At 41.6% G+C, this 13,350-nt stretch overlaps 1 protein-coding gene and 1 long non-coding RNA gene across 5 annotated transcripts; one reads left to right on the plus strand and one right to left on the minus strand.

Moving 5' to 3' along the window:
• Positions 1 to 3,780: 3,780 nt before the first annotated feature.
• On the minus strand, positions 3,781 to 11,602 carry dub (duboraya). Of its 4 annotated transcripts, none has more exons than XM_073479709.1 (8): positions 11,443 to 11,602; positions 7,979 to 8,068; positions 6,798 to 6,866; positions 6,572 to 6,640; positions 6,220 to 6,456; positions 4,882 to 5,337; positions 4,531 to 4,809; positions 3,781 to 4,437 (listed from the first exon to the last, which is right to left on the minus strand). In XM_073479709.1, the coding sequence occupies exons 1-8, from the start codon at positions 11,446 to 11,448 to the stop codon at positions 4,408 to 4,410; spliced, it is 1,236 nt and encodes a 411-aa protein (XP_073335810.1). In that variant the 5' UTR covers positions 11,449 to 11,602; the 3' UTR covers positions 3,781 to 4,407. The 4 variants fall into 4 exon arrangements, with proteins under 4 accessions (XP_073335810.1, XP_073335809.1, XP_073335807.1 ...); XM_073479708.1 differs by having other exon boundaries at positions 4,858 to 5,337; positions 11,443 to 11,599; XM_073479706.1 differs by having other exon boundaries at positions 4,531 to 5,337.
• LOC141007350 (uncharacterized) lies at positions 6,382 to 13,345 on the plus strand. The gene is made up of 3 exons (XR_012180007.1): positions 6,382 to 6,615; positions 7,996 to 8,090; positions 13,259 to 13,345. It is a non-coding gene; the product is annotated as an uncharacterized lncRNA (long non-coding RNA).
• The last annotated feature ends 5 nt before the right edge of the window (positions 13,346 to 13,350 follow it).

A 13,350-nucleotide genomic window follows, 5' to 3' on the forward strand; every position in this document is an offset into this window, starting at 1 on the left:
GACTCTGCAGGGCGGAAAGCAGAACTCAGGAGGTTCTAACCCTCTTAGGTCCTGGAGGAAAAACCAAGGAAGCACCTAAAATAACCCCCTAATGAGATCAGGCCGTCCTGCAGAGGAGTTCTGCTGCCAGAGGCCAAGCCGAGAGGCTTTACCTGCTCAGTTCAGGTGAAGCAGCGGGGACGGCCCTGGAAACTGAAGGGTTATGTAAGAGACTCACCTGGTGTCCTGGTTCAGACGGAGAGGTTCCCCGGAGCCTCCCTCCACAGACGGGTTTCTCAGAACTGCCCCATCATGATGCGTCAAACTGTGGTGGAAAGTAACTAAATACATTTACTCAAGTACTGTGCTGAAGTAAAGTTATGAGATAATCCTGAAAGAATAAGTTATTGGTTTAAAATGACAGGAAACCTTCAGTCGAACCGGAGCTCTTCTCCAATCCAGCCATCATCTCCTCCTGATGATATAAAGTCAGGCTCAGCCATCATCTCCTCCTGATGATATAAAGTCAGGCTCAGCCATCATCTCCTCCTGATGATATAAAGTCAGGCTCAGCCATCGTCTCCTCCTGATGATATAAAGTCAGGCTCAGCCATCATCTCCTCCTGATGATATAAAGTCAGGCTCAGCCATCATCTCCTCCTGATGATATAAAGTCAGGCTCAGCCATCATCTCCTCCTGATGATATAAAGTCAGGCTCAGCCATCATCTCCTCCTGATGATATAAAGTCAGGCTCAGCCATCATCTCCTCCTGATGATATAAAGTCAGGCTCAGCCATCGTCTCCTCCTGATGATATAAAGTCAGGCTCAGCCATCGTCTCCTCCTGATGATATAAAGTCAGGCTCAGCCATCATCTCCTCCTGATGATATAAAGTCAGGCTCAGCCATCGTCTCCTCCTGATGATATAAAGTCAGGCTCAGCCATCATCTCCTCCTGATGATATAAAGTCAGGCTCAGCCATCATCTCCTCCTGATGATATAAAGTCAGGCTCAGCCATCGTCTCCTCCTGATGATATAAAGTCAGGCTCAGCCATCATCTCCTCCTGATGATATAAAGTCAGGCTCAGCCATCATCTCCTGATGATATAAAGTCAGGCTCGGCCATCATCTCCTCCTGATGATATAAAGTCAGGCTCAGCCATCATTAACATCCTGAGATGGTCTCTTTTTCTTCTGAGCTGACATTTGAACGTTTCCTCTCAGTGTCGGTGACCTTTGACCTCCTGAGGTGAAGCTGCTCTCGATGGTCTCTAATAGGCTCGGAGCTGCTGGTAGTGATCCACTTAAACCATTTAAACCCATATTAACAACTTCACAGGATCACTGGGAATCTCACCATCACATCTGGAGTCTTATTTCAACATTTCCAGAAAAAAATTGTTTAAAAAAAAAAAAAAAATCACTTTTTTTTTTTTCTCGTCCAAAAACATAATAGATGTTTACAGAGCGGTGAAGAGATGATGTTTGTAGCTGACTGAAGTCTTCAGCGTCCTGCTTCCCTCTGTGGGATTATTGAGTTGTATTTTGGATTATTGCAGAAAATAATCTGTGTCAAAGTTTCTGATCCGTCCAGGTTCTGTTCATCCAGATAATCTCCACAGATGAACTCCACTCTGTGATGTTTGAAGCGTAAATTAAATGTGTAGCAGTAAAAGGCTAATTAGGCTACAAACAGACGATATCACATCAAGTTATTATAAACAAACATCGTGATTGGTTCTGTATATTGACCGAACAGATGCGTTATCTCATCTCAACGTATCAGATGTTAACTTCTAAAAGAGTCCAGAAGAACTTCATAATACAGAAAATGAGAAATGACATTGTTCAAAGAAGATGTTGAGAGGACGAGGTGATTCGGGGGAACGACGCTGGAGCGTGTTAATCAGATCAGCAGCTCGTCCTGCCGGCAGCTCAGATCAGAGCTTTTATTAGACTCTCGGTGGAAAAGTCACTTTAGATTCAGACGAGATTCATCCAGACGTCACCGTCACATTAAAGCCGTTTCCTACCAACTCACCTTGAAACCTCCAGGTTCATGTTCTGAGTGATTCTCACCAACGTCACTGGATTGTGATGAAATTTATGAACGAAGAATCTTTAATTTTCAAACATTAATATCAAATTCTGGGACTTTACAGAATTACACAATTATTAACCTCCTGAATGTCCCTTTAAAAAAAACAAAAGAAAAAGTAATACATTTCCCTCCTTGTATGATCAAATACTTTAGTACCTCCTTGTTCAAACACTTCCTTTAGGTTATGTGATGCTTTAATTAAGAAATAAACTAAAACTGAGGCCGCACTTATAAATGAAATAATCTTATTATCTTGTACAGTTTTTAAGCCCCCAAAGTCCCCAAAAATGTGTTTGGTATTTTTGGAAACTTTGAGATTTTGACTGTTTTTTTCTGCAATAAAACCCAAAAACAAACAAACAGAAAACACATTTTCTGTCCAAACCTGTTTTAAACCTGTGCACTCAGTTTGCCTTTTGGGCTGCAGGTCTGTAGTTTTTGGCAGTGACTCTTCAGTGTCCAGAAAAACAGCCTTCTCCTGTTGATCTGCTTTATTTCGGGCGGCAGTGGGGGTTGATGTGAGTGTATCAGAGGATCGAAGAGATAATCCACAATCAGAGCGAGCGGCAGCAGCCAGGTTTCCTCCCCTCGCTGCGTCTCCTTCCACAGCGTCTTTTCCTAGTAAAAGATTAGGAGCTACTGAGTCGTGTGGACGAGTGCCAGCTGTGGGAAATCCTCCAGTCATCACGCAGATCACCTTTTCAAAGAAGACTATAATATCACCTGTGGTCTTTTGGTTGATCCAATCACAGCCTTTAGTTCAACAGTTCACACCTGACATTAGAATATGACCACTTGTGATTGGCTCTCAGTGCAGATAAACACGTATGTTATCTCTGTGCAGAGACACAATGCTTTGTTGACAGCTGAACGCTTTAAAGATATTGAGTCTGACTGGATTGATCATAATAAAGAACAAAGAGGACGTAAAATGATGCCGAGTCTTAAAAATAATTGCAGAAAAAGAGAAAATTTCTTTATATAACTCATCTGTAAATCATGTTAAAGTCAGTTTCCAAATGTAATCTCATAAGTGACTACACTATAATAACTGTGATATTTAGGTTACAAGTTATGTTGAAGTGTCACAAAGACGTACTGCGGACATAAAGTTCTGATTTTTGCATGTTATGAGACAAACAGACACCATGTTTTTACAAAAAGACAGAAAGAAGTTCATGTAGAACATTTGCTGAATTTACAAGAAGAATTAGTCAGAGACAGAGTTTCACACAGTTTATAAAGTGTCTCCAACTCAACAACTCACTAAATTGAGATTTTTTTAAAGGGAGTCTGGTGACTTTCTCCATGGGGACAAAGAATTAGCCTATATTTGTTAGTTTACTGTATTTGTGAAATTTGACATGTTTACTGTGAACAAAACGACTTCATGTATTCCAAGTTAAATGCAGACACTTGAATGCAGGACTTTTACTTTTAATTAATTAATTAATTTTAGTATTTTCACTAAAGTAAAAAATGTGAATAATTGTTCCACCGCTGCTAATGAGGAATATAAAGCAAGTAACGTTCTCAGAAGACACAGAGGAAGTTAAAGATATAAACGTGATTGTAGCCAAAATATGAATTTTAATTTCACTTTCACACCTGAAGGCACAGTGTGACGTCTCCAGTTCAAAACGTTTCTTTCCCTCCAGAGTCTTTGTTCAGTTTTAAAGCAACAAAAAGCTCCAGAGTTGTTTTTTGTGAAAAAGTATTTTTTAATGAATCTTCGGAATAAAGCTTCAGGTTTCTCTTCTGGCAGCTGCGACTCAGCGAACACACAGACAGGAAATGATTTCATGTTGACACTTTACATTTGGTTGCACAGAAAGCGTCGGTGCTTTAAATAAACGAACAGACACTAAATCACACCACATCATCATCATCGTCATCATCAGTCACAGCTCTGGAGGCACCGAACAGCAAGAAAACATTCATGAAAACAATAAAATAATATTATATTCTTACAAAAAGGAACACATCCAGCGTTGCAGTGTAAAAAGGCTCTGAGGATTAGTAAAAACAATTCACATTAGTCGCTTTCAGGAGTTTTCTCATCACGCTGCGCTTCACTCAGATTTACAGATGGACCTTCAGTTAAATAAGATCAGCGATTCTTTACAAGACAAACTGCTGAAACGAAAGAGAGTTTCAGTCCGGTGACAGGCAGCAGCTCAGAGTTTCATGGCGTTGGTCCGTTCAGAGTCCAGACTCTCACTCGGGCCTCTTGCTTCAGGCCCCGCTGCTGCAGGGTCTCCCTCCCAGAACCTCAGGGGCTCACCGCGGCTGCAGCGCTCCGACTCGGCCGTTCCTGTGATGACTCACCGGACTGAACTCTGACTCGTCGTCTCCTGTGGACAAAGAAACACGACAGTTAAACCTGAAATAAACTGATGTTTCCCTCCACGTGTTGAATAAATCAGAGTATCTACTGTTTCTGTCACCTCGACCTTGTCTTCTTCTTTGATGTCGGTGTTCGTCGCTCCTTCAGTCAGATCTTCCTGTTTTTCTTCAGAGTTTTTCTCTTCCTCCTTTTTTCCTGAAGAAGATCCATCTTCCTCCTTTCCTCCTGTGGGTCCGTTCTCCTCCTCCTCCTTCTTCTCTTCTTCCTCTCTGGGCTCGACGCTGGTCTCTGAGTGATCTTCTTCGTGGGATTCGTTCTTCTCAGGACACGGTGAAGGGTTTGTCTTGTCCTTCACCTCGTCTGTCTTGTCGTCCTTCACCTCTTCTGTCTTGTCGTCCTTCACCTCGTCCGTCTTGTCGTCCTTCACCTCTTCTGTCTTGTCGTCCTTCACCTCGTCTGTTTTGTCGTCCTTCACCTCTTCTGTCTTGTCGTCCTTCACCTCGTCTGTCTTGTCGTCCTTCACCTCGTCTGTCTTGTCGTCCTTCACCTCGTCTGTCTTGTCGTCCTTCACCTCGTCTGTCTTGTCGTCCTTCACCTCTTCTGTCTTGTCGTCCTTCACCTCGTCTGTCTTGTCGTCCTTCACCTCGTCTGTCTTGTCGTCCTTCACCTCTTCTGTCTTGTCGTCCTTCACCTCGTCTGTCTTGTCGTCCTTCACCTCGTCTGTCTTGTCGTCCTTCACCTCGTCTGTCTTGTCGTCCTTCACCTCGTCCGTTTGATCTTCTCCTTGTCCCTCCTTCTCGCCTCCTCCATCTTCTTCTCTTCTTTTGTCCTCAGGCTCGTCTCCGCTGCTGGACTTCCTGTGACGGCGGGATGGAGGACGTCGCCGGATGGAGAGGCGAGCTCTGCCCTGGAGAAGGACCAATGGGAGCAGAGACAGACCGGTGAGCTCATTACATGATTCTCACGTTACCACCAGGGTCGAGGTTATAAACCTTTTAACAGGCGGACAGACCGGGTACAGTTTTAGAGAAAGGGGGCACCTCGGCCACCCCGCTGGCTCCGCCCCTGGTCACCACATGTTCACAGGACTGGTGTGAACTTTTTACCAGAAAAATTAGGACTACAAAAATGTCCGCCCACAAAGCTCTCACTCAGCTACGGAAGCCCTGAGGGGCAAGTGAGGACACTTTGACCCAAACTGTTTTCTCTCCCGTGTTTCACACATGAAAAAAGTGTCTTCATAAAAGATATTTGGGGGAAAGAAACTTTTTTTTAGGAAGGAACTTTTTTCTTGTGCGAAACTGAAATTTTCTCTTTTGTTTTTTTTTCTTTCCTTTTTTTCAGATGTGAAACCGAGTGAAAAAAATGTTTTTCATGTGTCAGACTGGATTAATTATTATTTTAGTTTTTTAGGAAGAAACCTTTTTTCAGATTTGAAACTGAGTGAAAAAAAAATGTTTCAGGGAAAAAACAAGTTCTTGTGCAACTGAGGGATTTTTTTTTCTCTTTCAGGCAGAAACCTTTTTTCAGGTGAAAAAAATGTTTCAAGAGATTTAATTTATTTTTCTTGTGTGGGACCAAGTTAATTTTTTTATCATTTTGTTTTTAAAGTAACAAAAAAAAAATCTTGTGTGAAATCGCGTGGGGAAAAAAAAATTGTTTTAGGAAGAAACTTTTTTCAGTTTAAAGCAAAAAAAATATCTTGCGAGTGAATTATTATTTTTTTAATGAAAATTGGAAAAAGAATATTTGATGAAAACAGCAGAACAGTCCTTTAACTCTGACTCACCTTGATGTTGGCGTTCGACAGGATGGAGCCCTCCTCCACAGTGGGAGGGGCTTCAAAGGAGACGGGGCGTTCCTCTTCAGTTGACGGAGACGCTGCGACGGGGCTGGTGGGGGTCGCCGTGGACGGGGTGGATCCCGCGGTGACGGGGCCGGAGCCGGGGAAGGCGGGAGGCAGCAGCCTGAAGCCGGGGCTCTTTGGAGAGGGCAGCAGGGCCGAGGGAGAGAGAGCGAGGTTGGCCTGTGCAGAGAGAGAGAGAGTGATGTCACAGTGATGTCATAGTGATGTCAGAGTGCAGCTCTCTGTCCACACCAGCAGAGGGCAGCAGAGTCCAACAGAGACCACCTGGACTCACCTGGAGCTTCTCGATCAGAGCAGAGTTCCTCTTGGCTTTGGCAGGTACAGGAGAGGTGACACCTGTAGGCTGCTCACACACACACGCACACACACACACACACACACACACACACACTGTCAAATCAGAGCTCAGAGGAAACAAACACCTGCTTGCTGTCATCAGGTGAGATTTATTTAGCAGGTAACTGTATTTTATTGTATATTTAAATTAAATGCTCTCTCACCTCCGGGTCGTCTCCGGGCGGTTTGGGGAGCTGTAGGGAGCGAGGAGGTCGACGTCTGACCGGCTTCTCCTGGTGAACAAACAAACAAACAAACAAACAGACAAACAAATGACTTTATTTACAACTTACAGTATTTTAATGTTAGATCTAGTAATATTTGGTCAACCTCAGTCTTTAGTGAAAGGAGAACACGAAGTCATCAAAAGATTAGTTGCTTAAAAATGACGTAGTTTTAGATCCGAGAATGAGAATTCAGATTTACAATACAATGACAAAAAATGCAGCGAACATCATTCAACAAATGAGGCCCAGGTGATTCAATACCTGCATTATTCATATTTTCTTACAAAAATATATTAAAATAGTTAGAAATGAAGTGATAATTGTAGTTGTGGGCTTTCAGATGAACTGAAGTAAAACCTTCTTCCTGTAGTTAACTGACTGATTTAAAAGAGTTTCACAAGCTGATCTTCTTCTAATAAAGCAGATATTTCAGCGGCTGCAGGAATCACAACACTAAATACCAGAAACCAGGAAGAGAAATGTGTCACGCTGACTTAGTGTCAGGAGGAAACATGAGGCTCATTTCCTGTTGTCTTCTTCTTCTTCACACTGCTGCAGCACTGACACGTGCCTGAGACGTGTTCAGGGACGCTGCGACACCTCAGCGCTGTGATAACTGATCACTGTTTGTAACTTCAGACGCCCTTCAGTCCTTCAGCCACGGACAGATTATCAAACAACAGACATACCGAAGACCCTCGACCTCTCGTTCAAAGAACCAAATACCCCAAAACAACAGCAGATGACACAGCTGTGTGTTGTCTCTTTGTGGTCGTTTCCCATCTCTGTTTTGCATCTTTATGGTGGTTTTGTAGTCTTTTTGTATTTCTTTGCCCTTGTTTTGCATCTTTGCAGTCATTTTTTGTCTTTTTGTAGTCGTTTTGAGTCTCTGTAGTTTTTGTCTGTCTCTTTGTAGTTCTTTTGTTTCTCTTCGTAGTTTTTTTTATGGCTTTGCAGTCATTTAGCATCTTTGTGTTTGTTGGTCTTTCTGTTGTCGTTTTGTTTCCCTTTGCGGTTATTTTAAGTGTCTCTGTGTTTGTTTTGAGTCTCTTAATATTTTTCTGTGTCTCTTTGTTTTCTGCACGTCTTCACTGTTTTGAGTTTCACTGTTGACTCACTGTTTCCTGTCCGGCAGCATCGTGTGGAGCAGCCGAGCCTTTGAATCTTCCTGCGAGTTCAGCCACAGAGCGCCGGGATGGAGCCTCCTCCTGAGGGAGGGAAGGATGTAAGGTAACGAGACAGGTAGATGTAACAAAACAAAACAACTGTTGTGTGTGGAAACAACCCCATGAGATCAAAGGTGACAGCAGCTAATAATGTAAATTTCTAAGTTGTGCATTCAAGTCGTGACTCGTACGGTCATTTCTGACATCTTGATGAAAACAGAGCTGATGGCACGAGGAATTTCTCAACACAAATAATCGACTGAAAGACATAAAAAAAAAAGAAATATTCTCCACGACACACGTGTGACTGGCTGATCATTCAAGCTTCCCAGCAGGTCTACTGGCGCTGCTGCCTGTCCCGCCCTGAGCTGCAGGTGACTTCCTGTCTGAGGTGGCGTGTCAGCAGCGTTGTGACCATGTTAGGAAGGAAATGTGAGTGTTGTCATCAGGAAGGCAGCTGCTCATTAGAGACTCTGCTCAGAGGCAACATGACAACATGCCACACGTGTTTCTGACCCGTTTAACTGGAAGCATCAAAACAGACAAAAATACAGAGCTGTCTGATTTACATGTCGACTTCTCTTTTAATAGACTAGATGTCATCATTTCCTTTATTCCAAAACCATTTAACAGATGGTTTGATACATAATTTGTTCATTTTGCAATCTGATCCAGAGGAAACATTCGGCCCCAGATCACATTATTGATTCACTGACTAATTTATAATAGTTCTGTGGCAGGCTCATGATGAGCTGTACGTCTTTGGGATAAAAAATACACATCCGCTAACATTTCAAATAAATAACTAAAATTCCAACTAAGAAATTGAATGAAAGATCTAAATTAATGAGACATAATTAATCACCAACAACAACTTTTGCTGGTTTTTATCAGTAAATTCTATAACCGGACATCATCAGGTGCCCAGCTGTACTGATGCTGCTCCTGCTGCTGCTGTTGTTGTTGTTGCTGGTTTACAATCCCTCACTGGCTTCCCACCAATTAAAACTGTGACATGTGAATCAGACCTGAAATAGTTTTTTAATTTGCAAACAGAAAATCTCAGCAGCTTCAAACATGGGAGGGAGAGTACAGGCCTATTAAAGGATCAGACAACCACACACACACACACACACACACACACACACACAGCTGTTGACGTGGGGTTGATCCACGTCCATTTCAGCTGAAGGTCTCACATTGCTGACATTCAACAGATAATGAAATCACATCGCCTGGAGGAGACACACACACACACACACACACACACACACACACACACACACACACACAGTCTTGCTCATTCTTTCCACAGTGTATACTCAACCTGTAAGCTGAAGGCAGAAAGTGATGAAAATACAACCGTTAAACCACTTCCTCTTTCTGTGTGTGTGTGTGTGTGTGTGTGTGTGTGTGTGTGTGTGTGTGTGTGTGTGTGTGTGAGTGTGTGTGTGTGTGTGTGTGTGTGTGTGTGTGTGTGTGTGTGTGTGTGTTCATTCCTGTTGTTTTTCAAACTAAGAAAAGCTGCCGTTCATCCTGTTCAATATAAAACTTATGATGTCCTTTAGAGCACTTATTTATTATGAACAAGCGTTACGTTTGTTTCTTCAACAACTACAACTCCCATGATGCTTTGACATCGGAGCACAGTAGAGACGACTGCCTCCACTGACATCACCAGAAAGTAACTGCAGTTACATCAGTGTGAAATATTTATTTCTGGAGTGTTTGTGACGTACTGACTGTTTGCAAGACTTCTTGCTAACTGCTGTGGTTGTTGAGCTACCTGCTAACTTGCTAGCCAGCCAAGCTAGTCCGAGCCACTCACAACAGCTCCAGCAGATTCACTGAGTCCTCTCGTTACCTTTTGTTCAATAAAACTATATTGAAAAGGGAAAATGAACACGTTCGGTTCGGTCGCTAGCAGGTCAGTAAGTTGACAGTTTTACAAAAGATATAACTGTTCTCACTCGTAGAGACGAGCCACCTACACGCCTGATGTTTTTCATCAAGATCAATGCTTTACTCCCCGAGAAATCTGGGCGAACACCCACCCATCTAGCAATGTTCAACAAAGTCAGGGAAAAATTCTTGGACCCATCCCTTCATAAGGATCAGCACCAAAAGTTAGTCGGGTCTATTCTATTCTGGGCCGAGACCCAACCTCCATCCGAGTTTAATGGTAGTCTGTAAAGTCGTTTCTCTGTAAATCTGCTGACAAAACAACCAAACAACCAATAAACAAACAACCAATAAACAAAACAACCAATAAAATTGAGAAAATAGAAATTCCATTATTGTGACATCACTATTTTTAAAAATAATTACGACGCAGTATATTGTCATCATTGTAAGACTGTGCACGTTTCTCACTGCAGATCTGAATTAATGTGCCGTCAGTGACCTGCAGTAACCTCCAGGTCAGTACACTCACTCACACACACACACACACACACACACACACACACACACACACACACACTCATGTTGCTCTGCATGTGTGATTTAATTTAATAAAACTCCAGATAAATAACACAAACCTCACACAATAAACACAAGTTTAACACAAACATAAACAAAATACAATATTTCACAAATAGTTTAAAAGAGATATTTTACGTATTTTATCTTCCAGTCAGAATAAGTTCACTGTGTGTTTCAGGCTTCATGTTTTATAAGTGGGATCATTTTATCTGTGGACGTCTGAGACGTTGTCACAGCGAGAAATGTCCTCTGATCCACAACTATGTGATGCGTTCAAGTGCTGTCGGAAAGATCTGACATCCGGCTTTCGATGGCGTTCACGTGGAATTTAAAAGAGGGAAACACGATCTTCTGATGAATCTGATATCTCATCCACACACTGGACTGAAAAAATATTTTTAAACCAAATATTTAAGCAGCTAAATAGAGAAAACATTTCTGAAACGTATTTACTTTGTGAAAAAATCATTTGTAGTTTACATTTTAAGAAATTAAGATAAATCTGTAGTTTCACACTGCAGAAAACAACAAGTGCTGCAACTCAAAGTATAAATACTGTAACGAGAAGACTAAACGGCCTGCCGACACCTCGAGGACCGCAAGCGCCACACTGATGAAACCGTGCAGTCGTTCACCACGCTGCCAAATCTACCCTGCAGATTTATTATTGTATCACAAGCAAAACATAATCAGGCACAAACAAACAAACAAACAAACAAACAAAAGTCAGAATGTTTTCGGAAGCCGAATCAAAAGTCTGGTGAAAGTGATGAACCGTCAGCAGCTTCACTCCTGTTTGTTTGGCTTTTCTCCAAACTTCAACAAAAGTTAGACAAACAACAAACACACAACCACACACACACACACACACACACACACACACACACACACATGCAAACTGAGCAGAGAGTTAAACTTTAGAAGAGCTTTACCTCCATCCTGCTCGTCGTCTGTCAGCGGCCTCGTTTATGTCGAGTATGTGTGAGCGAGTCGTTGGCCTGCAGGTTAAATATAGACCGAGAGTCACTACAGACACATAGTGAGAGAGGGAGCAGCTCATGTTCTCATGTTGATCATTTCTCTGCGTCTGCTGCTCGTTCTGACGCCTCAGTGATTTATAAAGAGTCATTTTAGTTATTAAACAGTCTGACTGAAGACAGCGACGGGAAATGAGAAGCATTAATACGGCTGTGTGAGGCTGCAGGCAGTAAACACTAATACAACTCGGTAAATAACAACAAGGATCTGCAGACAGCAGCTCACTGATGCTGCAGTTAAAGGAGCAGTATACAGAATTTACAGAATTGTTATATTTACAATATTATTGAGGTAATAAGTCAGAAATATTTATGTTTTCCATAAGTGAATAAACAAGCTGTTCTCAGAGGAGAATAAGGTCCCAGAACACTGTTTGAAGCTAGAAGGGTGGCAGGGTCCGCCACATGTAAACAAAGTAAAACAGTATAAATTTTGTTGTCCTTTAAGGTCGGTTTGTTTATTCAGTTTATGAGAACAAAGAGAGTTTGTTTATTTAGTTTGTTTAGGCAGAAAAAAATCAGCCAGTGAAGATCTTTCTCTTCTCATTAAAAAACTACAGACTGCTCCTTTAAACACAAGTCAAGTTGTTTTTAAAGCTCATTTCATACGAGAAGCGTCGACTCGATCATGTACAACCAAAACATATAAGACAAAACCTACGAGATGAGAGGGAAACAACACAAGAATGAATCAGATAAAAAGTGTTATTATTATTATTATTATGATTATTATTATTGTTATATGTTAAACATTTATTGGAATAATAATAATACTCATACTACTACTACTAATAAGAACAATATAATAATAATACAGAATTTTTAATAAAGTACTGCCTGTGAGGTGACACTGAGCTAAATGCTAAAATCAATGCGCTCAAAATGACAATTGCGCATGTTAGCATGCTAAATGCTAAATGCTAATGCTAACTGTTAACAAGATTAATTCAAAAGGACCATATCAGGTTTTTCATGTGTCATCTAACTACTGCAACTCACGTGATCATGATTGTTAATTATTTTCTGAACTGTTGTTTTAAATGGAGCTCGAACACAAAATGTTCAGCTGATTTCATCGGCTCATGTGCAGTCAGACAAAACGCTGAAAAAGATGCTTGAGGTGATTTGTAATTATTAAATTCCCAGTTTAATTTATTGTGTCAGTGAACTCGGACAGTTAAGTTTATTGTTAAACTGATTTCACTTCATTTTCTTTGCGGTCAGATATTTGAATCTTGCTGCAGATTGACGGTCAAATTTTACTGAAATCAGAGAAGTTAAATGAAAATTAAAACATTATTGTTGCTCGATAAATAAATCAACTGAACCATCAACGTCAAGTTACTTGTTACAAGTTACTTCAAGTTAAAAACTGGACAAGTGATCCTCAGGAGTCTGATTTATTGTGGTTTGTGGTTTATCAAATTTCTCCTTGAAATTTTAAATCAATCAAGGACAGTTCTGGTTCTGGACTAGAGGTCTGATGCCCTCTGGACCAGAATGCAGTGCAGCTGTTACAACAGAAAAGTTGCTCAACAGCACAACAAACGTCTCAGAGTTGGACCACAGAGTTCAAGTTGAATCTCTGACAGACTTCATCATCTTCTCATTATAAGCTTCAATCACTCAGCTCAGGTGTTTCTGTTATTTTGTCCACCCCCTGCGTGGCTGTAGTTGGTCTTAGTAACAGCTGGTGTTGTGTGTTTTTCAGATATATCAGATAATTCGGACGAAGAGGAACCTGCAGCCTGTTGTTGCCGCAGCACGTCTCCTGCGCTCTGAAGGGAAGTTGAGTCACTCGAG

Source organism: Pagrus major, chromosome 13 (assembly GCF_040436345.1).
Source record: "Pagrus major chromosome 13, Pma_NU_1.0".
NCBI classification, from domain to species: domain Eukaryota; kingdom Metazoa; phylum Chordata; class Actinopteri; order Spariformes; family Sparidae; genus Pagrus; species Pagrus major.